The sequence below is a fragment of the Chaetomium strumarium genome (genome assembly GCF_033439665.1).
Source record: "Chaetomium strumarium strain CBS 333.67 chromosome Unknown B0T15scaffold_7, whole genome shotgun sequence".
Classification (NCBI taxonomy): domain Eukaryota; kingdom Fungi; phylum Ascomycota; class Sordariomycetes; order Sordariales; family Chaetomiaceae; genus Chaetomium; species Chaetomium strumarium.
This window is the reverse complement of record NW_026944435.1, coordinates 348,294-375,816: the sequence shown is the minus strand read 5'-3', so window position 1 is coordinate 375,816 and position 27,523 is coordinate 348,294. Positions and strand designations below refer to the sequence as shown.

The 27,523-nt window shown below is 56.5% G+C and overlaps 8 protein-coding genes across 8 annotated transcripts; 5 read left to right on the top strand and 3 right to left on the bottom strand.

Moving 5' to 3' along the window:
* Positions 1 to 3,027: 3,027 nt before the first annotated feature.
* On the top strand, positions 3,028 to 4,314 carry B0T15DRAFT_289343 (Intradiol ring-cleavage dioxygenase). The gene is made up of 2 exons (XM_062863689.1): positions 3,028 to 3,388; positions 3,461 to 4,314. The coding sequence occupies exons 1-2, from the start codon at positions 3,155 to 3,157 to the stop codon at positions 4,166 to 4,168; spliced, it is 942 nt and encodes a 313-aa protein (XP_062717803.1). The 5' UTR covers positions 3,028 to 3,154; the 3' UTR covers positions 4,169 to 4,314.
* Positions 4,315 to 4,459: 145 nt separating this feature from the next.
* B0T15DRAFT_403224 (fungal-specific transcription factor domain-containing protein) lies at positions 4,460 to 6,934 on the bottom strand (the record flags this gene model as incomplete). Its single annotated transcript, XM_062865194.1, has 4 exons — positions 4,460 to 5,237; positions 5,331 to 6,370; positions 6,431 to 6,648; positions 6,712 to 6,934. The coding sequence occupies 4 exons, from the start codon at positions 6,932 to 6,934 to the stop codon at positions 4,460 to 4,462; spliced, it is 2,259 nt and encodes a 752-aa protein (XP_062717802.1).
* A 652-nt stretch (positions 6,935 to 7,586) lies between these two features.
* Positions 7,587 to 7,859, bottom strand: B0T15DRAFT_404011 (uncharacterized protein; the record flags this gene model as incomplete). The annotated part of the gene is made up of 1 exon (XM_062865234.1): positions 7,587 to 7,859. One exon carries the CDS (start codon positions 7,857 to 7,859, stop codon positions 7,587 to 7,589), a length of 273 nt encoding a protein of 90 aa, XP_062717801.1.
* A 1,852-nt stretch (positions 7,860 to 9,711) lies between these two features.
* Positions 9,712 to 10,968, top strand: B0T15DRAFT_289308 (uncharacterized protein). The gene has a single exon (XM_062863687.1). It carries the CDS (start codon positions 9,852 to 9,854, stop codon positions 10,668 to 10,670), a length of 819 nt encoding a protein of 272 aa, XP_062717800.1. The 5' UTR covers positions 9,712 to 9,851; the 3' UTR covers positions 10,671 to 10,968.
* B0T15DRAFT_289315 (CoA-transferase family III domain-containing protein) lies at positions 10,871 to 13,274 on the top strand. The gene is made up of 2 exons (XM_062863688.1): positions 10,871 to 11,634; positions 11,706 to 13,274. The coding sequence occupies exons 1-2, from the start codon at positions 11,070 to 11,072 to the stop codon at positions 13,109 to 13,111; spliced, it is 1,971 nt and encodes a 656-aa protein (XP_062717799.1). The 5' UTR covers positions 10,871 to 11,069; the 3' UTR covers positions 13,112 to 13,274.
* On the bottom strand, positions 13,274 to 15,010 carry B0T15DRAFT_289301 (uncharacterized protein). The gene is made up of 2 exons (XM_062863686.1): positions 14,728 to 15,010; positions 13,274 to 14,659 (listed from the first exon to the last, which is right to left on the bottom strand). Exons 1-2 carry the CDS (start codon positions 14,804 to 14,806, stop codon positions 13,437 to 13,439), a joined length of 1,302 nt encoding a protein of 433 aa, XP_062717798.1. The 5' UTR covers positions 14,807 to 15,010; the 3' UTR covers positions 13,274 to 13,436.
* Positions 15,011 to 15,028: 18 nt separating this feature from the next.
* Positions 15,029 to 16,552, top strand: B0T15DRAFT_440003 (uncharacterized protein). Its single transcript, XM_062865900.1, has 2 exons — positions 15,029 to 15,186; positions 15,241 to 16,552. Exon 2 carries the CDS (start codon positions 15,249 to 15,251, stop codon positions 16,293 to 16,295), a length of 1,047 nt encoding a protein of 348 aa, XP_062717797.1. The 5' UTR covers positions 15,029 to 15,186; positions 15,241 to 15,248; the 3' UTR covers positions 16,296 to 16,552.
* Positions 16,553 to 23,952: 7,400 nt separating this feature from the next.
* Positions 23,953 to 26,590, top strand: B0T15DRAFT_403786 (uncharacterized protein; the record flags this gene model as incomplete). The annotated part of the gene is made up of 2 exons (XM_062865227.1): positions 23,953 to 23,985; positions 24,068 to 26,590. 2 exons carry the CDS (start codon positions 23,953 to 23,955, stop codon positions 26,588 to 26,590), a joined length of 2,556 nt encoding a protein of 851 aa, XP_062717796.1.
* Between the last annotated feature and the right edge of the window lie 933 nt (positions 26,591 to 27,523).

Sequence of the window (27,523 nt, the reverse complement as noted above, 5' to 3'; positions counted from 1 at the left end):
TATACACGTACACAAGATCGATCCACATCCTTTTCTCGGCTTGTTTCTGAATCTTGCTCTTGAAGTGAGACAGTGCAGGTCGTCGTTGGGCGGGAAAACAAGGAGAAACAGGAATGGCCTCGTCCGAGGTTGTACATATAGGTACCTACTCAGAGACACAGCGAACAGCGGTCCAGAACCTCGAACATTGTCTCTCTTCTCGGTGAAAAACAAACAAGGCACAACACACTCTCTCACACACACGTCACCACATGACTCCCCTTCGCCCGCCAACCGGATCGCATGGAGTCGCTTGTTTCTGTGCTCTGGCACAACACATGATACACAAAAACACACATACACACACACATACGGGAAAAAGCCCCATCCTCCTCCTCCCTCCTCTTCCTGCCGCCGATCACCACAACAGTCACACGGATAACACACCCGACAACCTCGTGTTCACAACGACAGTTACGAATAGTTAGGCGGCCTCATTCAGGCTCTCTCTCTCTCCCTCTCTCACACGCACACACACACTCTCTCTTGGGATTCGCCGCCCACCAACCAACCAACCAAGCATCCACCCACCCACCCACACCCTGGCACGGCCACAGCCACTTTCACAACTTTCATCACCGCAACATTGGCCGAATATCCGCCTTTCACGGGCATCTTGTGCGTGTGTGTGTGCGTGTGTGTGTCGTCTTCTCACGAGTCATACGCCTCCAGGAGATCCTCTCGGGAACAAACCCCCTCCCCCCCTTGAAGCGGTGAAACAGAGTCACACACACACACACACACACACACACACACACACACACACACACACACACACACACACACACACACACACACACACACACACACGCACACACGAAAACCTGCTTACACATTAATTCGTGTGAACAAATGCCTCTCGTCTTATGGTTCCTATTGGATGCTGCATCCTCGTAGTGGCAGCAGGGGCACGCGTAAGGCAGAAGGGGAGACAAGGATTGTAGTGTATCCGTAGTTAGTTAGGTAACCGACAGATGTCCGACTGTGACTGACCGCCCATGGCCGTGCTCCCAGGTTACCGGGTTCACGTCCCTACTTTCGCCTTTCGCTGTGTACTTGCATAGTAGTACTCATCTGGTCCGGTCCGGTGTAAGGGATAGATGAAGGAATGAAGATAGCTACCCTAGGTACCTAGGTATGGTGATTCCTTCATTCTGCATAACTCGCGAACAGCCAGCAGCCACCAAGCCTGTGAATCGGGAGAGCAGACGCCGTCACATTTCCCGTATTTTCGTATACTAGTACACTACCTAGTACACTAGTTAACCCAGATTGCCGAAAGTCATCAGCCCTGCTTGGAACCTGACCGCCAGATCTACAGAAAGCCCTACGGATCGTAGAGGTAGGGAATAGGTATCGGTTCCCAGTACCCAGTCTTTCGGCAATTGCTGCCAAAAAGCATGCAACGGTGAACCTATCGGAGGCTTCTCCGGGTCGCAGCCGCAGGCAGCAGGCCGGCCCGGCCGGGGCCCGCAAGAGCCCTCGAGCGAGAGCCGCCGGGATCGGCTTGACCGCATTTACTTATCATGTAGTGTTTATTTGTTATTGGGCCGGCGGAACAACCATTCGAGAACGTGCACCGGCTGACTGGAACCGGCATGGGAGATCCACGATGGCAAGGCGGTCGGGTCGGTAGTGTATGCAGCCGAAACAGCGGTATATGTAAATTGCCACGGTGCTTGGTGTGAATCCCGGCAGCTGACAGAAAACCCCCCGTCGCGGTTATCTCCGGCTTCGGGGGGTGGACTCTTTTTGGGTACGTTGACAGAAAACACCGGATCTCGGAGCCGGATCAACGGGTGGTCTAAGTTCTAACTGGTCTCAGTAGGGGCCCGGTAATGCTCCGTACACTTATTTACGGCCGTTTCCTTCCGTACCTTACATAAAACCAAACTTCGTAGACCGGAAAAATATAGCGAACTGGCGTCCACGTTTCGTATGTCCCCTTGTTGAGGACCGCCTCTTCCCTCTCAACCCACGCCTGTTTGGACCCCCAGTGTCCGCTCCAGCTCCTCACACAACGCCTTGTCCCGATAGGTATCAATCCCAAGGTGGAATCCCCTAACATCTTCGGCTCGTCAGCCCTGCATATAATATAATAAGATGCAAGCCACTGTAATACGGACACTGTAGTCGCAAGGCGGTCAGCGGGAGCGAAGTCAATGTCGCACGGCGCAAGGGGGGGTGCTTACATGATTACATCCACCCTGCCCTGCATCCTTTGGAAGTTGTCCCCTGGCCATCTTCTCTATCTATTCGTACCATCCACCCCCTTGCATGTACATACATACATACAATATTCCTCTCAGCTGCCTGCCTGCAGGACTGCAAAAGAGTGCAGCGAGTCCATCAGCTTCGATGAATCCGTCCGCCACATGAATACCAGGGATATCCGGAATGTACAGTGCCGGGAAACATGGCCGGCAGCCGGATAGCCCAGCCCTCTAACCCAACTTGCCACGAGGTCGGGACTCGGGAGTCACAGCTTTGCTGGCCTATCACACCGTATCTGTGCAACGAGTTGCTTGGTGACGCAACAGCGCCGGTACACTAGGCTTCTCCTAGTTCGTGCGTGCTTCGTCCGAAAGGGTTGTCTCGCAATAACCACACGCGGTCAACAGCTTCTTGAGAGAAGTGCGTCAACATCGAAACCAAATATCACTTTTTCTTTTTGTTTTTTTACTTTTCAAAGGAGACAGATCATCAAACGAGGAAATACCACCTGGTCGAGAGCACGCTGGGGAAGGGAGTCCGAGTCCGAGTCGTTGCCGCGGGTATCGTAGGTCAGATGGTAGATAGGTAAGGTAGGAAAGTATGACGTTGCATATCCGCGCGGTAGCCCATCCGTTGCGCCACCTCATGCAATGTGAGTCTGTGCCGCCCTCTTCAGGCCGTCCCCTCTGCTCCCCCCGTCTGAGACAAGCACGAGTACTTGAACCAGCCACTCTTCAGCATTCAGAACCTCTTCCACATTCTGCAAACCACCCCGGGCATTCACCTCTCAGTCTCCCGTCTCCTGCCTTGTAGTACCTGTAGTTGTCAACTCAAAGCTCTGAGCGTACCGAGTCCCCAACGTTCCAACTTCTTCCTCAACTCATCTCAACTTTCAATCGACATGGGTCAGATGATACCCGACCACGCTTCCCGGGCTCCGGTGGATCCCAAACCCAATGACACATCGAAGAAGCCGAAATATGATCCAGCCTTCACAGACAAGGTGATCGCCGCCACAGGACCGAATGCCAACCGGCGCCTGGCCGAGGTGATGCCCAGCTTGGTGCGCCACCTCCACGCATTCGCGCGTGAGGTCAACCTGACGGTGGAGGAATGGACGGCCGCAGTGGAGTTTGTAAGCAATGGGCCCCCAATCGCCAGCTCGATGTCGTTTATTATAGCTGCCAAGACTGACGTTTCTTCGCAGATCAACGAGTGCGGGCAGATGTCGGACGACCGGCGGAACGAGACGCAACTCCTTTGCGATATTGTCGGACTCGAAAGCCTGGTGGGTGAGATCACCAGCAAACTTGTCTCGACATCCGAATCGGAGACTCCCTCTGCCGTTCTCGGACCGTTCTATCGCCAGGATGCACCGTTGCTGCCGCACGGCAGCTCCATTATCAAGGACCTCGGTCCGTCTGTGCCTTGGTATGAGCAAGCAGTGGCCGATTCAGCCTTTGTTACAGGTCGTGTGCTGTCGAACTCGGGAGAGCCGATCCAGGGGGCGATACTGGATGTGTGGCACGCGGCACCCAACGGGCTGTATGAACAACAAGACGAGTCGCAGCCGGATATGAACTTCAGGGGTCGCTTCGAGACAGACGCGTCTGGCCGCTACGCCTTCTATGCCCTTCGACCGGTGCCATATCCGATACCCGACGATGGGCCCGCCGGCCGGCTTTTGGCCTTGTTAGACCGGCATCCGTACCGGCCCGGTCATATCCACTTCATCGTGACAGCACCGGGATTCCGACCTCTGACAACCCAGCTGTACGATGACCGGGACCAGTACCTCGGAAAAGATTCCGTGTTTGCTGTGAAGGACGAGCTGGTAGTCAGATTTGCACCGCGCGAGGGAGACCCGAATGCGCGGTGGTCGCTCCAGTACGACTTCGTCCTTGGCCGGGGCTGAGCCTGTGCGGCAGAAGTGTGTTGGGCGTGGGTAGCTGCTGTATTCCCTCCCACCCAGGCCGGTGGTTTTCAATTGAGTTTCGATGCGTCCCACCAGAGTTGTCCTCTGCCGGGTGTGTTTTGTCAAATCCGTTAGCCCGTCGCCTGCCACAGCCCGCCGCCCCAAAAGCAGGAGACCGCCTTCAAACTGCCAAAAAGAAGATGAAAACGCTATTTTGGTCGCACTGGTATGCCTCCGGCTGCTCGAAGCTCACTCAGAAGCCAGGCTTGTCTTACACAACAGTCCTATGAATCAGCCAAAGCCTGCACGAAACAGCGGGGCGTTGCTGTGTGCTTGAATCGGGGGAAGCATCCGGATTACCGGAGTCGAGTACGCACCATATGGCTCAGTGGGTGTACCAATTACTGGTGGCGGAAACTGAGATGCAAGACTGTTTAGACCCGGGGCTACCGTCGAGACAGGCGGGAGATGGGTGATGAAATTGTTCCATAAGCCGTCAAACTCGAACTCGATGTTCCCGCTAAGCGGCTCGGAGCTCGCGATGGATGAGTGAGCCGAGATGCTCGACCTGGCGCCGGCAAGAGAAATCGAGTGAGCATGCGTATGTGGCGGCGTCACCCCGCCCATCCGTGTTTCTAACGCTGCGCTGGGAATTTGTGCCGAGAGGATGTCGAGAAGTGGCAGCTTTGGCAGTGACGGTGGAGTCAGCAACCCTGGATCCGACCTGCTGATAGCCTGGGACGATCTCCGCTCCTGGATGGTTGTGTTGACGGCAGGAAGCCGACTCGCGTGTTCCGACGTCTGCCCAGAGCGTGCGGGCTGGTTGTACAGGCAGCTGAAATCATCCGACAGCTGAGGCGCGGGATATGCGTGTGCCTTAGTCCACTTAGTGACTACTTCTGAGAACCTTGTTATGATATCTAGAACCCGCTGTGCCTGTGGATCGATCTCGGCACAGTACGCCATGATAGTGCGGGCATGATGCATGGTCTCTTCGTACTCGTCTGTGTGGTAGAGCGAGGAGAACTGATTCATGAGGATCACGAGGCTTGCGGCGAAGATGAAGTATCTGGGGCAGGGGTTAACGTTAGTTGCTATACCCAGGCTCAATGAAGATCAGGGATCTCTCTGGCTAGAAGATATGTTGTCAGCCGAAACTTACATGACGAAGGGGTTCCTGCGCGGGAGGTAACCGTCCTCATAAGCACTGACTGCGAGCTTGATCGTCCGATAAGAAGCAACAACGCAGGCCTCCGAGAATCGCGCCATTGCTGATTCACGGATTTGCGGGGCCTTCTTGCCGCCCGACCGCTCCTCCACAAGCATCCAGTTATGCATGACGAAGAGTTGGCGGGTGAGCAGTATCAGCGAATGCAACGAAAAGAGATTGACATGAAGGCATGCCATCCCATGTGCCGCCGTGGGACCGCCGCCCGATTGTCGTCGATAGGCCTGCGTGCTCGAGGCTTGGTCCCAGTTCCTGGACATGTCGACTATCTCCTGGACCCTTTCGGTCGAGATCCTCCTCTTGGAGAAGACCTTCAGCGTCACCCCAATGACATGGCAGGTCTCGACGCAGGCATCAAGACTGCTCGCATGGACCTGGTCGAAGGCCGGCCCGCCAACAGCCCGAATGTCGACCGCATCACCCTCCCGCAGGATCTTGCAGGAGCAGTCGTCCTCACTTATGGCCGTCGGCCTCCCAAGCGTGGCGGCCAAGAAGCGGTCCAGAACGAACAGAGTCTTCCACAGGTTCCTCCTCACCCTCATCTCATCTGGCGTGAAGATGACGTCGCGCATAGTCTCCTCCCTATGTATGCCCATAGCATAGGCGGAGCGGACAGCCATCCCTAGGTATGCATAAGCCGTGTTCCTCTTGGAGACTATCAGCATGTAGATCGTCATCAACGCCAGCGCTTGGATGGACCAGAAGTCGGCGTCCTCGAAGCCGGCACCCGGGTCACACATGGATCGGGCACTTCGAAAGAAGATCTCGGCCCTGTCTGGTCGAGCCGAGAGCTGCTTCTGTATCACGGCATCTTCCGGGCTGTCCGGGGCGGGAGCTGCCAGCAGGAGGCCAATTGCTAGAACCAGAAACAAGTTACACAGGAAGTAGTTGTTGGCCGAGGGTGGGTCGTTGTAGCATTCTTCCACTGAGCGGAGAAACGAAGGCCTGTCCAGGATCTCGCTCAGACCGCATGTCTACTGATGTCAACACCCATTCGCATTCGCACAGCAACAAGCACAGGGAAGCTGACTGACATTGGTGAAGTAAGACGCTATGAGGACGTCGGCGGTCTCCCTGTCTGGCAGCGGACTAGGGATATGAACGTTTGCGGGTATGTCTATGACGCTCTCCAATATGCGATGCCTCTTAGGATCATCGATAAAAGGTGAGCCCATGTCTGACCCGGCCGTATTCTCGACGATGATGCGGATCAGCTGCAGAATCGACAGCGTCGACGCATCTCCAATGTAGACTAGAGGACAAACACGTCAGATAAGTCCCGGGGCAACAGTACCACAGCGTCGAGAGCACCTACGAAGGCGCCCTGTCTGGTCCTGCAACATCCGCGTCTCGGTGTAGATGTTGGTTTCCTCGGATAGCCCATTTGCATTGCTACGATTCGGCAGCTTTCTGGAGGTTTGGAAGGAGCCTTGTCGAGCATGCTCCGAGACTGATAACGGGAGTTGTGCTGCCATGCCTGCCATGGAGGAGCTACCCGATTGTTGCTCGTTCTTTCGAATCTGGCCCCAAGGTTGCATTGGTTCATCACGGCCTCGGGGAGAGATTGATTCTAACGTCTCTAAAGCAGAGGGAATGGAAGGCGGGGACGTCTCAAGGTGGCGCCGCTTTGATGGTGACGCAGCAGAGTCCGCGGCTTGGTCGGAGGTGTTGTTCGGCGTGTAGCAACAGATCAATCTCCTCCTGAGACAGGTTTGGCAGGGTTTCGAGCCATTGCACTAGACGGGGGGGAATCAGCGAAGATGCAAGGTGTAAGGAGCCAGCCGAGCCGCGATGAGTCTGAAAACGATGATGAGAAAAAAAGGCAGGGAAAAGTGTCAGGAAGAAGTCCTCTCAGAAACAAGGCGATCACCGCTTGCTGGAACCCAACCCAGAGATGTCCAGCCACTAACTACATATTGGTGTGGCGTCCTCTTGTCTCAAGTTTGATGGCCAGCAGACCAGAGCAATCTGTGCCACTCAAACTCAATAATAAGGGCCTCTCCTTCTCTCCCGCAGCCTTGTGCTTCGTAACAACTGAGCGAATACGACGCCCACTGGGGCTTTGTCTGAGCTGGCTGAACTCTGCACTCGGTTGAGGCAGGCATCTCCCCTCCGGCAACGAACGGGCATGGCGGCGGTGCTCTCGACGAGAACTCAGAAGCGGAAAACGAGGTTTGGGGGAACATTGACTCAGACATCTTGCAGTATGGGGATACAACTGTAAGGCTCTAGCAAGCCACTGACAAGTTTCTGAGATCTGACGACAGAAGGGTTGACATGGGCACCCACTGGGCCTTGAAATACCCACCCGGGTGACGGAGAAGGAAGGCAGGTATGCAAGGAGGAGAGGCAACGACAGAAAATGGAGACAATGGAGCCAACCTTTTGCTTCCGGCGCTTGCAAGAATCGCAGGCTTGAGCCGTGCGCTGGCGCTTGTCGTCGGGAACCTTGGGGCGCGTCATGGTGGAGAGGCTGCTGCGTGGGGAGATGCGCGCGGGCGCCCCGCCATCGGAAAGCAGGCCGTCCTGCTGACCGGGAGTCTGGCCGAGCAGACAGCAGCCGCAAGTGCAACGGTGCGGATAGCTGATAGCTGATAGCTAGAGGAGAGAACGACAGAAGGAGGACGAATCTTGGTGCGATCGGAAGCCGCTGGCGACGGCAGGGAACGGATGACGCACGAGACACGTCGGCAGCAGGGCCGGGTTATCGGATGGATGTAATCTGTCAGGGAGGATAGGATGTACTTGCTGGGCTGGTCGGGCAGGGAGCTGCTGGGGTTTCTAGCCTGCCTGATGGATTCAGTCGGGGTCCCAGTCTCGTGCGGGCGCAGCGGCGGGAGAGCGCTTGGTGGCACGAACCGCTGTGCAGCAGGCTGATTGCGGGGTCTGCGAGTTCAGGATGATGAGGGCGTCGGGGCGAGAGATGTCACTGTTGAACGAAAATATCGCCAGGATTCTGCACCACGCAACGAGATATGCTGAGCCGCGGCCGCCGTGAAACAGTCCTGCGAGCAAAGGCAGAAATTCGATCGCGGGGCCCGGGGAACACCCGTCGACGGCCCTCGGCGCACACCATCCGCTTGGAGTGTGGATGATGGGAGCCTCTAATAGAAACCCCTGCCCGCTCGCTGCTGCAGGTTGACACTTTGGATAATACTGGCTGTGCGGCCGGTTGATTTTTGCGCCCAAAGGTACCCAAGATCGGCTCCATGCATGCTAACCAGTGACTGGCACGCCTCGGCCCAGCTGCATCAGCAAGCGGTGCGAGGGGGCACGTGGACCCAAGTACTTGGATAACTTCGCGATGCGCCAGCTAGCCGCTGCTGCATGACGCGGACATCGAGCGAACATGATGTGGGGAAGGATGCGCCAGCAGGGGGGTTGGCAACCACCAGCTCAACATTGCAATAGGCCCCATGACGGCGATGGAGGATGGCGATAGGCCTACCTCCTCCCAGCACACGAACGAAGCCGCGCCCCCAGCTCGTGCTTGACAGCGACGATGTCTTTGAACGTGTCCGCATTGGGTCGTCAGATAGCAGGCTTGCCTCGTGGCGTGAGGTTGGTGCTACCATGGTGTCAAGCTTTTCGTCCAGAAGAGCGTGCCCTGGCGGGGATCAGGCAAGACGAAGCGAAGGGGAACGACGGCACGTCCATTCCATGTGGTTGCATGTAAGCCCCGAGTTGTCGAGCTCTGGGGTAGAGAGAGGGTTGTGTGACCAAGCGACTTCGATGCGTCCTTCTCTTCACTTGTTGAGGTTGTGTTGGTAACTTGAACTTACCTACCTAGGTTGGTGGTGTGTGGCTGTCAGGGGTTCGAGACCCTCATTCGAGCCGCGTTCTACGAGGTGCATGCAAACCAGAGTGGGATCGAAAGGCGGCACAAAATTGGCTTACCAAATTTCGTGACCGCAGGACCACCGAGGAACCTGGAATATTCCTCGTGGTGTCAAGTGGAATTTCGGGGTTCCATGGTGAAGCCGAGGAAGGTGCGATTGCTCAGGTTCATTCCGTGGATGCCCTAGAGAGCCCGTCCCAGCAGTCAACCTACACAGTATATCGCAGAGGGAAGGGACGACCGACAGCGCCGAATTCATCGGATAATGCACCTAATTTCCCCAGTTTTAGTGGATATGGGTGCGGCCGCTACCGAGCGGGACGCCCCACAGCATAATAAGTGGACCGCTCGACCGCGAAGGCCCTGCTCGAGATCGTTCGCAGATTGGTCGTGTCTCTGATCCGGCGGGATTTCCATCTTCAACACAACCACCAAACATCAAATTTCCCCCACGGCGAGAAGCGGGGAGAGCGCCGGGTGACCGTGTCCCTACTTGCTTCTTTCGGGATCTCCGTTCCGGTAACCCAAGCAACAGAGCCAGCTCCGTCTTCTCGGACTCACAAAAGTGGACATTGGAGCGGCATCAAGCGAGCAGATGACGGCATTCGTCAGGAACGATGTCCCATCCGCCCATGAAACACGCACAAGCTCTCTTGAGCAGTGCGCGGCTCACGGCTGAGGTTATACACATGACGAACCGTTCCTGCGAAGCCACCGCGGCAGGCTCATGCGACGCAGCTGTTTTCCAGCCTGGCCACGCGCGGCTTCGCCTTTCCCGTCTGAGCAACCATCTCGTCCGTGGGTCGATTCGGCGTCTGCCATCGCCCATCCCGAATTTCCCGACGCGGAGCTCCTCGGTAGTCGATCGACCCGCGGATCACACCACATTGAAGGCAGGGATGGTCTCCCCACGTTGTCCACCAGCTTCTGCAGCGTCCCCAGATTCGGGTTGGTATGTATGCTCGTCACCCAGGGGGCAGGCAAGCGCTGTGTTTGCACACGCTAACCCCACACTTGCTCCCGTCACCAACGCCTCGCCTTGTGTCTCTGGGGTGCAGGGTCGCCCCCAAGGCTCTTCAGCATCCCGCCGTGTAACCGGTTTCCCCGGTATGCTTACGCCAAGGAACTCAGCTCTTACTTCCTCTTCTGCGAAGTCTCACTGTCTCAGTCTGAATCTATGTTACAACTTCGGATCTTGTCGGCCGCGTGATCACGCCCGGGTCCCACGTGAACCTGAACTGGTAGATCACAGCGTATCCCGCAACCAAAAGATTCTGCCAGGGCCCGGCAAGAACATGCCGGGCCGAGCCATTCCCCCATCGCTCTTTTGGTACAGCGGGTGGAGGGCCCGTACCATGAGCCCTAGGATTCGTCAATACCTCGCCAGTCGTTGGGGCCATTCCGGTCCTGGCGAGTCATGTAAATGGCTCACCTAGCGTGGGCTCGCGGAAAGACGACTCCAATCATAGCCTTCCCCCTTCTTGTGAGATCCTCTCCGCGTTGGAACAAACCCCGCCGGCGCGCGGGGAACCAGAAAACAGAGACCCCGTCGCCGTCACGGATGCGGTGATGCGGCGATGTTCCTCAACGCCTGTTTCTTTTCGTGGCCAACACGTGCCGGGTATCACCTTAGCTCCACTAGCTCCCATCATCCGCTCGACACTGCGGGTCTCACCAGGAATTTGGACCATGCACAAGGTCCTCTCATGACCAACAGGGTGTCATCATCGCCATGGCTATGCATCGGATGGGACACTTATAGTGACATGTCGCCCGCGATTCGTCGTGATGTGTCTGTTCTCTCACAGCGACTGTGCTCCCAACTCTGAAGACGAATGGAGGCGGCCGCTACGATGGCAGCGTCGACGACTTCATCCCTGAACTGGGGCTGGAACAGCGCTCTTGACAACTCTAGCCTCTACGGAGAAGTTCTTGGACAGATGTCACAGCAAAGCATCCTTCTCACGGCAATTCGCTGCTGGCAGCGGATTCTGTCCTTCGGGAAAGATCGCGAACCCGCGCTTCAGGGGCCTCAGAACCGTACCCAATACTCTGTGGCCGCCGGGTCGCAGGAAGCACTCGCAAGCCTGTGTGCGACCTGCCGAGGTTTGCTCCCAGGGGCGATCTCGACCTTCACGCAGGTCGTTGATATCAACTCGACATCGGAGAACGGGGATGCAGTGCACTTCCCGACGCCTCTCAGAGAGCAGGAGGCCGTTACGGCCATCAAGGCTCTCGAGGCATGCGCCGCCGCTGCCATTGCCACGCTGCGTTACGGGACAGAGATCAGGAGGATACAGGTCGATGTCGACAAGGTCTCGGCCTTTCTGATGTCGGCCTACCTAACCACTCTTGATGGGATGGACAAAGCGGACGTGAGAACTAAGGAGAAGATTCCGGGTACGTACTCCGGATCCCAAGTCTGTGGAGGAAGGAGGACATAAGGGGCTAACCGGCTAACCTGCTTCAAGATACGGATCTGAATCGCGCTCAGTCAGTGCTGTACCGGCGGATGTCGGCCAACCTCTACAGCACCAAGACCCCGGGCGAGTACTATCACATCCACGGCTCCCTTGACGCGGATGTAACCCTCGAGATGCTCGGCCTGCCGAAGGACAACCCCTCCATGACCGACTACCGCGCCATCATCTCCTACATCGAATCTGCTGTGATGGAACACACAGCCTCCGAGCTCGAAACCCTCAACCTCGCCCACCGCCAAGCCGGCATCCAAGCCCTCACGTGGCCTCAATTCCAGTCCACCGCACACGGCAAAGCCCTCCAACAGCTCCCACCCTTCACCGTCCAGCCCAACCCAACCGATACCGCCACCCCGCCCGTGCCCTTCCGATCCCCTATCCCATCCCCCTGCTCTGGCCCGCACTATGCCCTGGCGGGGATCAAAGTCCTCGAGCTATGCCGCATCATCGCCGGTCCGACAATCGGCCGCTCGCTCGCAGCACACGGCGCCCAGGTCCTCAAGGTCACCTCGCCGCACCTCCCCGACGTCCCCTTCTTCCAGCTGGACGTCAACACGGGCAAACACGCGATCCACCTCGACCTGCGCCACTCAGCCCACGACCGCGCCGTCTTCGACGCCCTCCTCGCCGACGCGGACGTGCTCATCGACGGGTACCGCCCCGGCGCCCTAGCGCGGCTGGGTTACGGCCCCGCCCGGCTCGGGGAACTCGCCCGCCAGCGGGGGAAGGGCTTCGTGTACGTGGCAGAGGACTGTTTCGGCGGCTGTGATCTGCCGGCCTCGGCGGGCGCCGAGTGGGCGACGCGGCCCGGGTGGCAGCAGATCGCCGACTGCGTGACGGGCGTGGCGTGGGCGCAGGGTCGGTTCATGGGCCTGGACGAGCCGGTTGTGCCGCCCTTCCCCATGTCGGATTACGCCACGGGCGCGCTGGGCAGTCTGGCCGCGCTGGTGGGACTCTACCGGCGAGCTACGGAGGGCGGGTCGTGGGTGTGCAGGACCAGCCTGTGTCAGTATGATGTCTTCCTCATGGAGCTGGGCCTGTTGCCCGCGGAGGAGCAGGCGAGGCTGAGGAGGGAGCACGAGAACGAGGCAGGCTTTTTTGAGCTGCGGCATAGCGACTCGGTGGATGAGGTGGGCAAGAGGGCGCTGGCAAGCATGAGGAAGGTGGTGCCGCATCTGTTTGAGGAGGGGACGATGATGCAGGAGGCATGGAGTGAAGGGTTTCAGGGTGTGGTGAGATGGCCGAGAGAGGCAGTCGAGATTGACGGGCTGAGGGTTGGGCATGTGAGGACGACGAGACCGAATGGGTGGGATAAGGTGGCTACTTGGGAGGAATGGGAGGAGGAGGAGGAGGAGATCGATGAGGTTGCAGATGGAACGCAGAAATCGTCGCCATGAGGGTATCTGGCTTGTCTTGTCGTTTCACTAACGGACACACAAGGGTCGGAGCGTTTGCGACTATACAGCGAAAAGAGAGGCGGACAATGATAGCCTTTAACCACTGAAAGGATGAGGTAGTTTGAACTCAATTTTAACATTGGAGTATTTCACGCTGGCAGAGTCCGCAGCTCTCTCTTCCATGCCGCCCATGCACGGGCGATAAAAGGCCCAATGACACTTGGATGGCCGCCCACTGTAAGATAAAAAAAAGAGTATCTATGCTCTGAATTCGATTTGCCTCTTACACTGACTGGACACAAAGACCCGTTCCAGTAATTCCACGTTACAGCACCAGCCTCCCAGGTTCGTTCTCCAAGACAAGCTTAACCCTCTCAAGGAAAACCTGTGCCCTCCTCTCCTCAGTCTTGGGTACCTGCAGGCTGAAGACATTCGGCCCAGTAGATGCCCCCGGGATCACTGTTGTCTTCGCAGCCCGCTTCGGCTTCGACGTTCCCCCCGCAAGTATGTCGATGATGTCCACCTTCTTAGCCAGGGCGGAGCGGGTAGGCAGGGCAGACGCGGGCGGGATGGCGGCAATCTGCGGGATGTAAGAGCCCCGTGATACTTTAGGGCCAGTGACCTTGTCCAGGCCCAAGACCTGATTGAACAGCTCGTCTACTGTGGGCTGGTACCCCGCGGGTAGCGGGAGCTCGTCGTTGGCAATCTCTGTGGCGCGGGCGATGAAGGTCGAGAGGGGGAGGAACACGCCAAGAGACTTCTGGATTTTCTGTTGAGCCTCGATAACGGCCGACAGGGAGACCGGAAGCGTTACAAGCGATTTGACGGGGACTGGAGGCGGTACTGGCGCAGCCTCCTTGAGTGGCATCTTGGGCTCGGGGGCCTTGGCGACCTTGATGTTGCTCAGATCCAGATGTGACGCCTTGTCGAACCGCGACGAGATCTCGGACGGAATCTTGGCGTTGATTTTACCTAGATAAGCGAGTACGTCACCCTTGAGGAGACGGCCGTTAGGTCCGGTAGGGATGATGCCGCTGATGTCAGACTCGTCCAGGCCGTTCTCCTTGACGAGGTGTGCCACCGATGGGAGCAGAGGGTAGTTGTGCTTCATAGTCTTCGCTCCTGGCTTTGCGGCGGCCTTGGGACCCGCGGTCGAAGGTGGTGCGGCTTCGGGTTCCGGGGCAGCCGAAGTCTGCGTCTCGTACACATTGGGCGCCTCGGCGGTCTGCGTTCGTTGAGGGCTCACGTCGGCGGGGATCTCGAGCGAGCTGATGTCGTCCCCCTCCTCAGCAACGACTGCTATCCTGGTGCCAACCTGCACACCCTTGCTTCCGTCGCCTTGCATGATCTTCATCAAGATGCCGTCCTCCTGCGCCTCGACATCCATCGTCGCCTTATCCGTCTCGATCTCCAAGAGGACGTCACCAGCTGAGAACTTCTCACCCTCCTTGACCCGCCAGGTTGCAATGTTTCCCTCGGTCATCGTGGGGGACAGGGCGGGCATGGTGAAATTCTGGGCGGCCAGAGCGATGGCCGATGTCCGGAACCCTGCATCATGGGAGCTGTGAGCGGCTCTTTTTCTACTTTTTGTCTGCAATTTCCAGCTATAAACTAACCTCTGACAGCCGCATCCGACTGCAGTTTCCGCGTCGCTAACCGCGCAGACAGGCGGCATGCTGCAGCAAAGGATGCCATGATGGCGACTGCAGTGCGTAAACCTGAATTGAGTCGAGGTGCTTCGGTAATTGTTATGTGAGAAACGAACTGATCTGCGCGAGAGCAAATGTTGGGAACTTGCCAAGAAAGCTTGGACCACCGCCTAAGTTCGGACTGGCTCCCGCCAAGTTCAAGGAACAGCCAGGGTTCTTCACCCCGAACGTAACGGGACCCACTTCTCTGACCATGTCAGTTGGGGATCTTCCGGTGGAGCTTCCGCCAAGACCTGACTTTCCATCCGTGAACATTCACTTGCGGCCGACAAAATTTCGGGCCCCGAACGGAGCGAGAGTCGCGGTATGATCGGAGTGATCGGAGTGGTAATATTAGGTAGCCAATTGACTTAGCTCTTACTCAAGGTATGGATTCTGCTGAATGCGTCGCCTTTTCCAAGTTCCATAACTAAGATTCAGACCTCCAGATGGCGTCTTTCTCCAGGGGCTTCGGCCCTCGAGTTCTCCTCCTCGTACGGCAGCAAGCCCCGTGTCAGTGCGCCGCAACCCAGGCCCGGCTGCTCCTCCGCGCCCGCATCCACACCTCCCGAATCCTCCAGAAAGCCGCACAAATACCACGACCCGCAGCGAAGGCCACGCCTAGAACTGCAACCTCGACAACAACAACCCCCAAACCCGCCCCTGCCAGAGCGTCCCTGGCCATCGGCTCCGCGACGACGGCAGCACACGCCGCCTGCGCCTCCTCGTACGCCGAGCAGCTCGCGCAGAAAGGGCGCACGCTGCTCTACGAAGCGCCTTCGCACTTCTGGTTCCGCGCGGGCTGCTTCTGCTCGGCCGCCTTCTGCGTCTCGTACACCGTCTACCAGTACTGGACCGTCATCCTGCACCCGCCCGAGGGGCTGCTGTGGTGGGTCCCGCACGCCTTCAGCGTCATCCTGATCTTCATGGCCGGCATGGGCGCTTACTTCGTGCTGGGCGCGGGCCGCATCGTGCGCTCCATCGAGGCGGTGCCCGCGGCGGCCGTCGCCGCGAAGCAGATCGCTGCGGCTGCTGCTGCTGCTGCTGCCCCGCAGAGTCCCATCTTCATCGAGGTCGCGACGCGCCGGGCGGTGCCGTTCCTACCCGCCAAGAAGATGCTTCTCCGGCCCGAGGAGGTGCTGTTGCCGATGAGGATGTACACCTTGTATGCGGGGTCCAACCGGGCGGGGGCGGCGCAGAAGACGATGAGCTTGGCCGAGAGAGTGCGTGCGGAGCGGGCGGCGCGCGAGGCCAGGATTGCGGCGAAGAAGTATCAGATGGACCATATCCTGACGGCGCCGTTCCGCGACGCGGCCAAGGCGTTCGGGACCGCGTGGGCCGGAATCAGGCGGTCGTTTAGCCGCGAGGGGTTCGCCAAGATCTACCTGGCGAACCGTGAGTATAAGTTGGACGTGTCAGGCGGCTGGGCGCTGGACGAGGGCCGGGCGATGGACAGGCTGCTGCCTGTGAGACCAAATACCGTGAAGGCCCGGTAGGAATGTTTATTTGATTTTTGTATGAATGTATGATTAGGGCGTGCTGCTGTGTAACACCGTGTATAACGGCTTGCTCATTGTTGTAGAATACCGTGTAGAGCCGCTCAGTTGATGCCGATGTGCTTACGGGTCCGGCACAGTGGGTAGGGTACTGAGGGTACGCAAGGTCGGGCTCTTGGGGGAGCTTTCAAGCTTTAAGTGCATCTTCAATGGCACTTCTCACTTGGGCTATGAAGCCGTGTACACCAACAGAATCGTGCTGAAGTAAGACTTATCTCGCCGTGTTGTCATGGAGTTCTGTATCTCCCTTTTCCTTGCTCTTTGTCCTTTGTGTTCTATTTCTCCTTTTCTCCCTCCCCATTTTTGCTCTTATCATTCTTGTCACATTTTAAAGGTCCATCGACGACGCTGCTCGCCGATCCCATCTTCTTTCAGAAGATATATCTTCGGTGACCAGCCCGTGAGAGGCAGCCACCTTATCGTCTTCATTAAGGTCGACTCTCTATATTTGTTTCACAGATCCGCGGACCAGACCTTCTCGCGGTCAACCTCAAAGCAATTATAGAGCATCTATTCCAGAGGCATATTCCAGGGCCCCTCGGGTCAGGTATGGAGAGTCTAGTCATGACAGCTCAACGGTTGAGGCTCATCACCAAGACTACCTTTATTTCATTTCACCCATGCCTGCCCCCCCTGGAGCTTGGAGAAAGCGGGTAGCTACACATGACAAAAAGGAACCTGCCCAGGCCCACGCTGCCCATCAGAGCGAAGACCAACCGGCAGTGGATGTCACTGGTTTCCCTGACCCCACCACCCATATAACGCTCTCATTCACACCCACACCAATACATACGACCATACCTGGTAGAAAATACGGCATCCCGTCCGCTCTGCCCACGTCAAGCTACCAAGGGCCGAATCAGTACTCAGGTCGGTGACGACTGGGGAATCCTCGGTGTTGTATGTTTTTGTTGATTGTGGCTCCATCACCAGTCTTGGCATGAGGCCCCTAATTACCTACCTTATATATCCAGGACAGTACACAGCACCAGCGTCAGGTCCTAAGGACGTTCAACAGTCAGCTTATTACATAGTAAGGAAGTTCGTCTGCCTAATAGTATAGCCCTTCTTTGGGGTTGGTCATGCTGTGCCTCCACCCCTTGCCATTGGTCTCAACGCATATCAGCCAAACTTGAAGGGAACCAAGTTTATCTGTGACATATACTGTAGCATGTGAGAGGATTACCAACTCCTTTCGCCTACCTTATTGACAGTGACATGTAGAAACATTCCGTTCTGTGACCGTGTGAGCACCCCCCGATGCGTAGCAGCAGCAGCAAGCAGGCAAGCAAACAACCAGCAGCCTTCGAGCATTGGATGCTACGCGCCTTCATAGCAGGGAATCTCCTAGTTCACCTTACCCATCATCCTCCCTCCCCAGTGTCCAGAGACGGACACGTGGAGTGACCACAACAGGCCAAACCGTTCCTCCCAGCCAACCCTCCCAGGGTGTCTCTTGTAAAGTGAAACGCACCGTGGGCAAACTTCCCCCCTTTCCACAAAGTCAACCACATCAACCCCGGCTCTGTGTTCATCAAACCAAATGGGTATGCACTTCCTCCTCATGAGTAGCCCGGGAACCCTCCGGTAAACGCCCTACATCCGGCGTATCGCGTGTGTATCACGATCTCCTGTATCCCAGCAGGGCAGGTTGCCATCAGTGATCCCCGAGTTGATTCCTTCAGAGCTATTGGCCCAGAGTCAACTATACCACTGGTGGTCATGATATCCTCGGAGGCTATTCGCCGGTCGTCCACCACCACTACCATATATGCCACTCCGCTTATCGTGAAGCGAGGCACAGATGATGCGTCAAGCTCATCGTAAGAGCGAGAAAGTTTCAATATCCCCCCGCATTCCGCATTTCCATGACGAAACAGAAAGAAACGGCTAAAGACCCCGGGCAAGGTGTTAGTTAGGTGCCAGTACCTACTTACGGTATGTACCTATGTCATGCATCGATGCATTTTTGGTCTTGGCTCCGACAAACTTGGGGAGGTGGAACAACGAGACCATCATCAACGCTCCACACAGGAAGGCGGTCAGCTGTCTAGTTATCATCAGAGGATGTTGTGCCCGCGATCCTGCGGATCATTCATCCCCGCACAGTCATGGCATCGTTTATGTCCGAGTTCGGCAATCCGGCGCCGAGCACAGAGATTCGGAATTGACAGACAGGGGTGTTGAAGAAGTTGGGGGCGGGGTTGACAACTTGACTGTAAGTACGGAGTACTAAGGTCAAGTAAAGGTGAGGCGAGAACGGCGCGATAACCGTTCCGGTCCGTGATTCTGGCGGTCTCGGGGGTTCGGGATGGCCGAGGTGAAGGTCCCAACGGCCGAGTTGGCCATTCATTATGCGTCCCTTGGGAGACCCGTGGAGGGGAAGCGTATAACGGCGTGCTCTCTTGCTCTGTTCTCATTGAATCTTCCTCTATGTCCGTTGGTACTCGTTCGTTATCGCGCAGATGGATTGCCCCGCGAAAAAGCAAGCAGAGAGGACCCTGATGAAGACCCCTCCGAGAGTTGTTCCATGAACAAAAAGTGAGAAGTACAAGGCATGCAAGCCGACGGCGCAGCTAGAGGCTAATGCAATGTACGTGCAACCAGATTAGCCACGGCACCCACTTAACTCTCTTCCCTTCGCTTCCTTGCTTTGCGTTCAACAGCAAGGCATGCATCGCATGCATACTAAAGCCGTCACAGGGAGAGGCGGTGAGAGTCGGAAGGAAGAGGGGATTTGAGAGTAGGTATCGCGGAGGAGCTACGTAGGAATGCATGTGCGACTCGATGCGACGGGTTGTCGACTGCCGTTGCCCCGCCTCAGCCCACCTTGAGATTTTCTCTTGTCGACGGGATATGGCTCGTGCTCAGAAAACCCTGAACTAGGGTGGGGGTCAAGCCTTGGGATTGCCAGGGTGAAGAAGATCCCCCGCAAGGTCAACTCACCGAATGAGACACGGCAAAGGAATATCACTACTTACACTAAATCTTTGGCAAACGGAAGATATCAGGCGCCGCTGGCGCGCCTCATCTCATGATGACCCCGCGCAGGTATCACATCGTCTCATGTGTTCTTGCGCGCTTCGTCCCATCCAGAGGTGTCATGTGCACTAAGGTAAATTGCTCCTTGGACAACGTGGTGTCTGTGATAGTCGAGTTTGGCGCGGATCTATCGAACGTTGGCGACGTCATCAGCAAGTCCCTGAGAGAAGTTCGGCCAGTGTTCGTCACCAGTTCTCCACGAACCGAAGCAAGCAGCGGTGGGGATTCGGCAACAGGTTGTGTTCACAGGAACACGCCATTGGGCGCAACGCTCCGAATGAAACCACACCTGGGGCATCAGGGCGGTCGCAGTTGTGGGTCGCGGGGAGTAGATGGACAAGACCGCCTTGCTTGACATCTGAACTCTGAACGGAGATCTCTGCTCCATTGTGAAGCAAGATTCGACCGGGATTCATCCATCTCGAGATCTTCGGCGCCGGCATATGCGAACTGACGCAAGCGGCGACGGCATTGTCTTTGCCAGCCTCGCCAGCGCCAGGGATATTCTCAAACTATGAACGCCTTCCTTGTTTAGCCGCCAGCGAGGGTTATTATCCTTTCAAAAAGTACGCCATGCCTCTCATTCTTGGGTTCAAGAACCCCGCTTCCTTTGAATCCGTGGGGGATTGTCGCGATACTAAGCAGATCTGCATTTGAGATCCCGCCCGTACCCTGTTGCGTCTCCAAGGGGCTGTCGAGGCCAATCGTCTGCCGTCCAAGCCGGCAAATACGGCAAGCCGGCCAATTATAGCTGCGAATCGCGCTGGCGTGGAGTGCCTCGAGGTCAACCGGAGGCGGTGAGGCTGCGGCATGTACATCATGTCGTTCAAGCCATGCGTGGATTGCGTGCTAGACCCATTCACCGTCCGCCTTTCACACAGCAGATGGTAGCTGGTGTAGCGTGGGATTGGACACAGGCATGGGAACGGCGTCTACTGCGATATCCTTCCGCAAAGTCCCTTCCTCTGATGCAGTGTATCCTGCATGACTGCGAATCCGGGGAGCCCATAGCACGCTGGGGGTAGTTAGCAGTTTCAGAAGGCTATGCCAGGACCCGTAAGAGAAGGTCGAGCACGACCGGCGCCCAAAGCCGATGTAGGACGGGGAACCGCTGTGATGCCGTGGTGGATGTCATCAGATGCTGTTTAACCACGGACCCTCTTCTCGCACGATCCCCTTTCTTCTGAGGGCATTTCCTAGCGAGAGCTCCGTAATGTACCCTCCGGGTATGGCCTGGCGGAATGGGCTCGGCAAAGGTGAGGTGAGAGTCCGAATTTCAGCAGCACATGCAGACATTGCCAAGCCTGCAAGTGAGAGGTGCGGCGGTGTCGTTGCAGGGTTGTGCCAGGCTTGCGAATCGATTGCATGCCACTCGCTCATACCTGAAGTTACTGACGCGCATATTTTTCGAAGACGACATGAGCGCGTTCTGTTATGGGCCGGTTTGGTCGTACAAAAAGAACATAGTGTGCCACTTGCTTGCGAGTCCTGCATGCCGTAAGAGGAGAAAGTTTCCGTTTTTTTAAGATTGGCGAAAGGTGTTGCCGTCTTATTAGTCGTAGTCGTAAGCGTTGAGCGACCCCTGTCGACTTGTCTTTGATATTCAACACGGGACAACGGCAACGGGGCGCGGGGCACCGGTCATGAACCCCCAGCCGCTCCATGCCATTGGTCCTGTACTAACTGCTGAGATTCGTACATACAAGGCCGATGTCTACACGTATCAGCGCTACACGAAGGGCCGTGGCTGGTCCTTGCACAAGTCGTTTCTTGGGAATCCCAACTACTGTAGGACAAGCGAGGCGATTGCGCTGTTCGGGCCGTGAGCACGCATGAAGATGCAGGGTTCCGCAATTTCGGTGATAGGTAGCTGCGGGAGGTGGTTGATACCGATAAGGGATAATCACCGGTTGCCGGGATGCTTAGCGAGAACCGGGTCGTTACCTAACTCAAAAGTAAACAAGGCGCTGGGTGAGCTATGGACAACCTAGGTTTCCCTAAACTCCTCGACCCAGAATTATGAGTTGAGTGTCGCATAAAATGGTGTTGTCGATGAGGGGCTTCGAAGACTCGAGAAATCCTAAGGCAAGGAGTTAAGGAAAAGGTCGGGTGCCCGATGACCCCGCCAAATGACTTTGAGTCTTGTGTCTGGTGATTGATTCGTTAATCTGGCGCGCCGCCAAGACATCTCAGCTCGTCCTCTCGATGGTCTGTTCGTACAGTGCAAGTCACGGTATGCGATGCCAGTCTTCAAGAAGAATTCCATGTCACCCATCCTGTCCATCTGGAACCGAGACAGATAGGTGCAATACAATACAGGGAATACCTAACCGCACCACCTCATCAATCAACCCCCGCTGATACACAGTCGTTCCTCGCACGTATGCACGTATGCCTTCGACAAGTCGCACTACCATTCCATGAGACATGTAGCGTCCATAGCCTGAGAGTGGTATTCACTCACTTACTTACCACAGGTGTTGTAGCACATACTTCCTCCACACCTGCATTGCTTCCGGTATCGACGATTGGTCGGGGCCGCGACCAGGCGGCATGTTCTTGGATGATCATGCGGGAACCGACTGGCTGGAGAAGTGGCATCTCAGCGCCAGTGCAGTTCTCAGGTATCCGTTTCCCGTGTGGCCGCGAAAGCTGAGGTGTTCTGAAGACGGGAATACTACATCGCAGGTTCGGGCGACGACACCAGAAGGTTCGACGCTATCATAGAAAGGTCGCTCTCATTTCATCTCCCACTTGCAACTGCACATCAGAGGAGAACGCGGTTATTGTGTTGCATCGTACACAAGCTTCGAAACACCAAAGCCGCCGTAAGCGTTGATTGATCATCAGTGGGACGGTCGTCGAATGGTCATCCGGCCGGTAAAAGGGGCCTGACCTAGGAGACTTCAAGACTCATGTTCAAGTTCATTACGTACCAGGCACATCAGCAGGTACTTTACACTACCAGGTATGGCGCACGAAGAAGATGTAGCAGCAGCACCGTCCATGACAGTGCGAAAACCAGCCGGGAATCTACGCGCGAGGTGCGGGACGTGGGAAATTGCCCACCTGGCTCGCACTTTCCAGGTTTCTGCGGGTGACCCCGCTGCTCTGCAAGCACCCTTGCCCAACTCAGGCAAGTGGGCGCCGCCTAACCGTGCAGTGGGCGGTCCTTGCCCAGCGCCATCAAGCTGGACCCCCGTGAAGCTGCAGCGGGCAGTTTTGGTACGGTCCATATTTTAATTTGGCTGCTCCCCGGCCCGCTCATCACCAGAGAAGACCCTTCATTCCCCTGTTCTTCCTTCTCGCGACGGAAAGACGCTGCACCGCCAGCGCGTCGAGCGTGTGAGCGAGAGCGCGGGCAGGATCTCCATCCATCTCGTCGTGTCTCTAGCGACTCCGCTGCCCGGCTCCTCCACTTCCCCTCCCTCCTGCGCCTGAGTCAATTGTGCTGCACCGGCACGTTTTGCGGCCACCTCGACAAAATTCCGAGAACACGCCCGGGTTTGGCCACGGAATCCAAGGGCCTAGGTCTCCGACCGGTGACCTGTCTCTCTGGGTTTACACTCTGGTAAGTGACTAGTGTTCTATCATTTTCCTCCTTCATCCAGTTCTTTTGTGCATTGTGTGGCGTCCGGCGACCGAACTCACCGTTGCATCTCAACCGTGATGCACCCCAGAGGACTTCGTGTCGTAGCGTTTGGTGGTTGTCCGACAGAATTGATACCAAGGGATTCTCGATCACGCTATCTGGTGACTTATCCACCGGTACCAGTGGACCTTGGCCTTCAGCTTACGACTTCTTGTGCGCATGCGCGTGATTCCTTGGTCCATTCCTTCCATCACCCTACCTATTGCTCAGCCGGCCTCGGCGCCAGCGTCAAACAATGGAAGCTTGTTTTTACCTCGACTTGGTCTTTCAGCGGTCACAATGGAAGGAATGACGGGGATCTGCTTTGCCGGCACTTACTCAGTCCCAACATTGGCCTTGAAACCGGCGGCCTTGAGTCTCGAGACCATGGGAAGGGACGCCGACCACTCAAACGACCTACTTCACAGAGACGCAGCTGGCAACCCGTAGGTGGCTTATAATCCTGTGCCGCACAGCCGCCGTCCCCGCAACCGACCGTTTCTCGAGATTACGACCTCTTTTGACTCTGGCCGAGTTCCCCCGCACCCGCCTAGCACAATATCGTCTTTACGTCAACTGGGCGCCATTCCTGGCCGCGGAAGCTTCCTCGGTCGTGTGACTGTTTTCGCTGGCCGGCCTCCTGTGCCTTATCATCGGCCACAGACGCCGAGTTTCTTGTACACCGTGACGAATCGCTCGACTGACATATGATTCTGATCAGGCTGCTGTCCAACCCGCGCCGGACCACGTTCAACACCGTCGCTGAAGACGTGATACTCGATCAGTTGGCCGCCGATAAACGCCTGGCCGAGGACGAGTTCGAGATCCCTCTCCTACCCCGTCCCCCAGGCTTAGGACTGGCAGCCGTCCGCTCCTTTGATCATCGCTCCCTCATGCATACATATCCATAGGAAATCGGCAAAGATGGACTCAGAAGACGGGGAATTATTCATTAAGGTACTGCTAGCCGCATCTCCAGGTGCTTGGCTTTCAGTCCAGACATATGCGGGAGAGAAGCTAACGGCTTGTGGTTCTGTAGCAACTTGCCAACTTTGTGCGGACGCACGAAAAGGCCCTTGCGAACGCACTTCAGTTCCGGAGGCAAAACGTGCCTCGCCATGGACCCTCCCAAAGTGTGTCGTCAATCCCGACGGGGACCATGCCACCGCCGTCCGTACCTGAAAGACCTTCGACGTCCGCCTCGACGTCGAGCACACTCGCCGCCGCCCTGTCGTTTGGAACGTTAAACTTTACGTCACACACTATCAAGTCTGCAAGGTTGGCCCTCACCGCACACCATCTCTTCTACTTGCTCTCTCGCTTCGAAGAGCTCGGTATCCCTGTCGGGCCGATGAAAGTTCGTCTTGAGAACCTGCATGATAGTACTGCCTCGGCAAACTATGTGTCATTCCTGGGACAGTCGCAACGTTCCAAGAGCCGCGGCTCCGACGTCGGCTCGATTCACTCCGTCTCGAGCATTAGGAGCGTCATGTCTAGCATGTCCGCTCTCTGGGCAAGCCTCGGGATTGGCTCAAGCATATCAGCGGCAAGGACGGAAAGACAGAAGGCGGCACTTCAGGCGGACTTGAAGTACCTCTATTCTGCCTTCACCAAGATCCCCTCCCTGAAGCTGGCACCCGACTTCCAAGCTCGCCTCATCAAGGGTTACGAGGAGTTTCCGTTTGACTCCGCGGTGCCACTCTACGTGTTCAAAAACGTGCAGGCGCTTGAGGTCAGCGACATCGACTTCAGACAGTTTTTCGGCTGGGACAGGCTTGCCGAGCAGCTTCGATCTCTTACGCTCAAGCGCGCCAGCGTGGACGACCCAGCCGATATTCTGATTGATATCGTGCTAGACGACATGGATAAGAGGCGCCGCCGCTCGTCCAAGACTCATGGGTCGCCCACCCGACCATGGCCTGCGGCCGCGACTCCTCGAAGAAGCCCGACTATGTCCAACAGTGACCTGCCCAGGTCCTCAGTCATCCCAGGCTCTCCCGGGCCGAGGAAATCCACAGCTGATCTGCAGGTTGGATCGCTGAACAGCGAAGCTGGGGCTGAGCAGGATGGATCTAATGGGCCGGATAGTAGACGGCCATCGATCGTCAGGATTGATAGCGATGAAACGGGCTCGCCGTCCAAGGACGGCACCCGGACACGAAGCCATTCTCCCCGACGACCTGGGAGCTCCAGGAATCCGTCCGCTAATGTTCGCGGATCTTACAAGATCCGTCGGTCCGGGTCTGGGAGTTCTCACTCGAGCCTCTCGGATTCGTGGCACAATTCTCGCGGGAGCTCGTCGAACCTCTTGGCCACGGCTATCCTCCCAGCGTCAAAGTGGCGCTTTCTCAAGCACCTGAGCCTGGCGGATAATTCCCTGACCGCAATTCCCGCAGCGAGTCTGGCGCCGCTTGCTAACATCCTTCACTCCCTCGACCTCTCCTCAAACCTCTTTACGCAGGTGCCCGACAGCCTAGCGACTCTCAGTGCTCTGCGTGCTCTAAACCTGGCCTATTGCATGATAGAATCGCTACATTCCCTGACACGCAATCCCCTGCCCGCGATCACTGCTCTAAACCTGCGAGCGAACCGTCTGCAATCTATTGCGGGAATCGAAAGGCTCCTGCCCCTCGAGAGACTGGATTTGAGGGAGAATCGTCTGGCTGACCCCATGGAGTTGGCTCGGCTGACTGGACTTCCCGAGATTCGCGAGATCTATGTGGAAGGCAACCCATTCACACGCACCCACCGTGACTACCGAATCACAATCTTCAACCTGTTCCGGAAGACCCCCGGATATACGGAAGACATCACTATTGACGCCACCGGGCCAACGTACTCCGAGAAACGCTATTTGGTGGAGCGAGCCGAAATGCCTCCGGCCATCCCAGTGGTCAAGCCCGAACCCCCGGAGATTCCAGCTGTCGATGTTAGTAGGCCGGCCATCATCTACGATGCCCCTCCTAAGGAGCCCGCGGTTCTCCGGAAAGACAGGCCCCTACCCAAGACTGCATCCAGCGAAGTCAACACCAGCTCCTCGCGCCGTCGCCGGGCGCCCAAGCGCCGAATAGTAGATCTGGCTACTAGTGAGACAAGTGTGCCCTATTCGCGGCCCGTTAACCGCGGTGTGGCACCTGGCAACATCAGCCTTGATTCGAATGGCCACTACCGCACTTCGCAGCCACCCGAGGTACATGAGGCACTGCAGAGTCCGTTGGCGGAGAGTTTCCCTTCCAACACACGCGAAGCGACCGCAGACATCCCCAGGATTGATACTGATGTCGTTTCCCATTTGCCATCCTTTTTCGGATCACCAGAGAGCAACATTGACTGGGATGTCGGGGGCGAGCTCTACAGGCGCAAAATCGAAGATCTACGCAACAAGGTCGGCAACGGCTACTTGAGTGTCCTCAGCGAAGAAGGTTGGGACCCTGCTTCCCATCCACCTGATTATCGCGAGGCAACTGACTTTGGTGCAACCTCCCCATCCATCCATTCGGATCCAACGATACCCAGAACTTCAAACATGCAAGCCATATCCAGTGGTGGGACGCTTGTTTGAAAAGCGAAACCATCATGTCTTAATTTGTGATACCCCCCTTCCCTCATCCACTCACATCACATCACTCTTCGGCACGACTGCATGGGCCGTGCCGAGAGTCATGATATCGGATGAAGGGATTATTCTGTGTCCCATTGGGCCTGTTCGGTTGGCTGGATTGAAAGACGGATAACGACGGGCGGTAACGAAATCGGAAATACCCTCTTCTTTCTGACTGGTTGGTTCTTGTCTGCCTGCCCTCGTGTTTCCTGTTTCCTGCTTCCTGCTTCCTGCTTTTGTTTTTTTGCATTTGGCGATATCACAGCAGAGCATATCGCACTGGGGCATATTGCATGCATGCATACATGGCGTTTTTGGTTGGGATGGCGAGGTGAGAAGGATCATGGCGTTTGTCTTGGCTTTCGTCTTGTTCCTCTGATGTTGCTGCTGGTGTGGCATGGTCCCCTGGCTCCTTAATACCCATCTCCCTTTCCGTTGTTGTAGACTTGGATGGAAGGAGTCGGCGGGAGGTGTTGTTTTGTACTAAAAATAACTATGCCGCTTACAAGGCTTGTTGGAAGATATACGAAGAAGGCTGGGGTTAGGCGAGAGAAGAAGACAGTTGATGGGGGAGGGGGCAGACGAGAAAGAGAGAGATGAATTGATGAAAGACACATTTTGTCTCGCGCACAGGTGTTGAGTTTGCATGGTCTGGTGCGGTGTGATGAAGTTGTGTGCAGCGTACCTACGAATGCCGTTCTTGCAGCTTCTTGCACTGCATGCTCTTCTCTCGCTTTCTCTTTCTCTTCCTTCCTTTAGGTCAGATGGCCCATGCAGTTCCTTTTACCCAGGTAGGACTCCCCTTGTCGGTACCTTGAGAAGTCCAGCTAGGGAAAGTCTGAGCCGTATGATCAATGTGATGTGCATAGTGCTTTTGAGCTGGACTGGTATCGT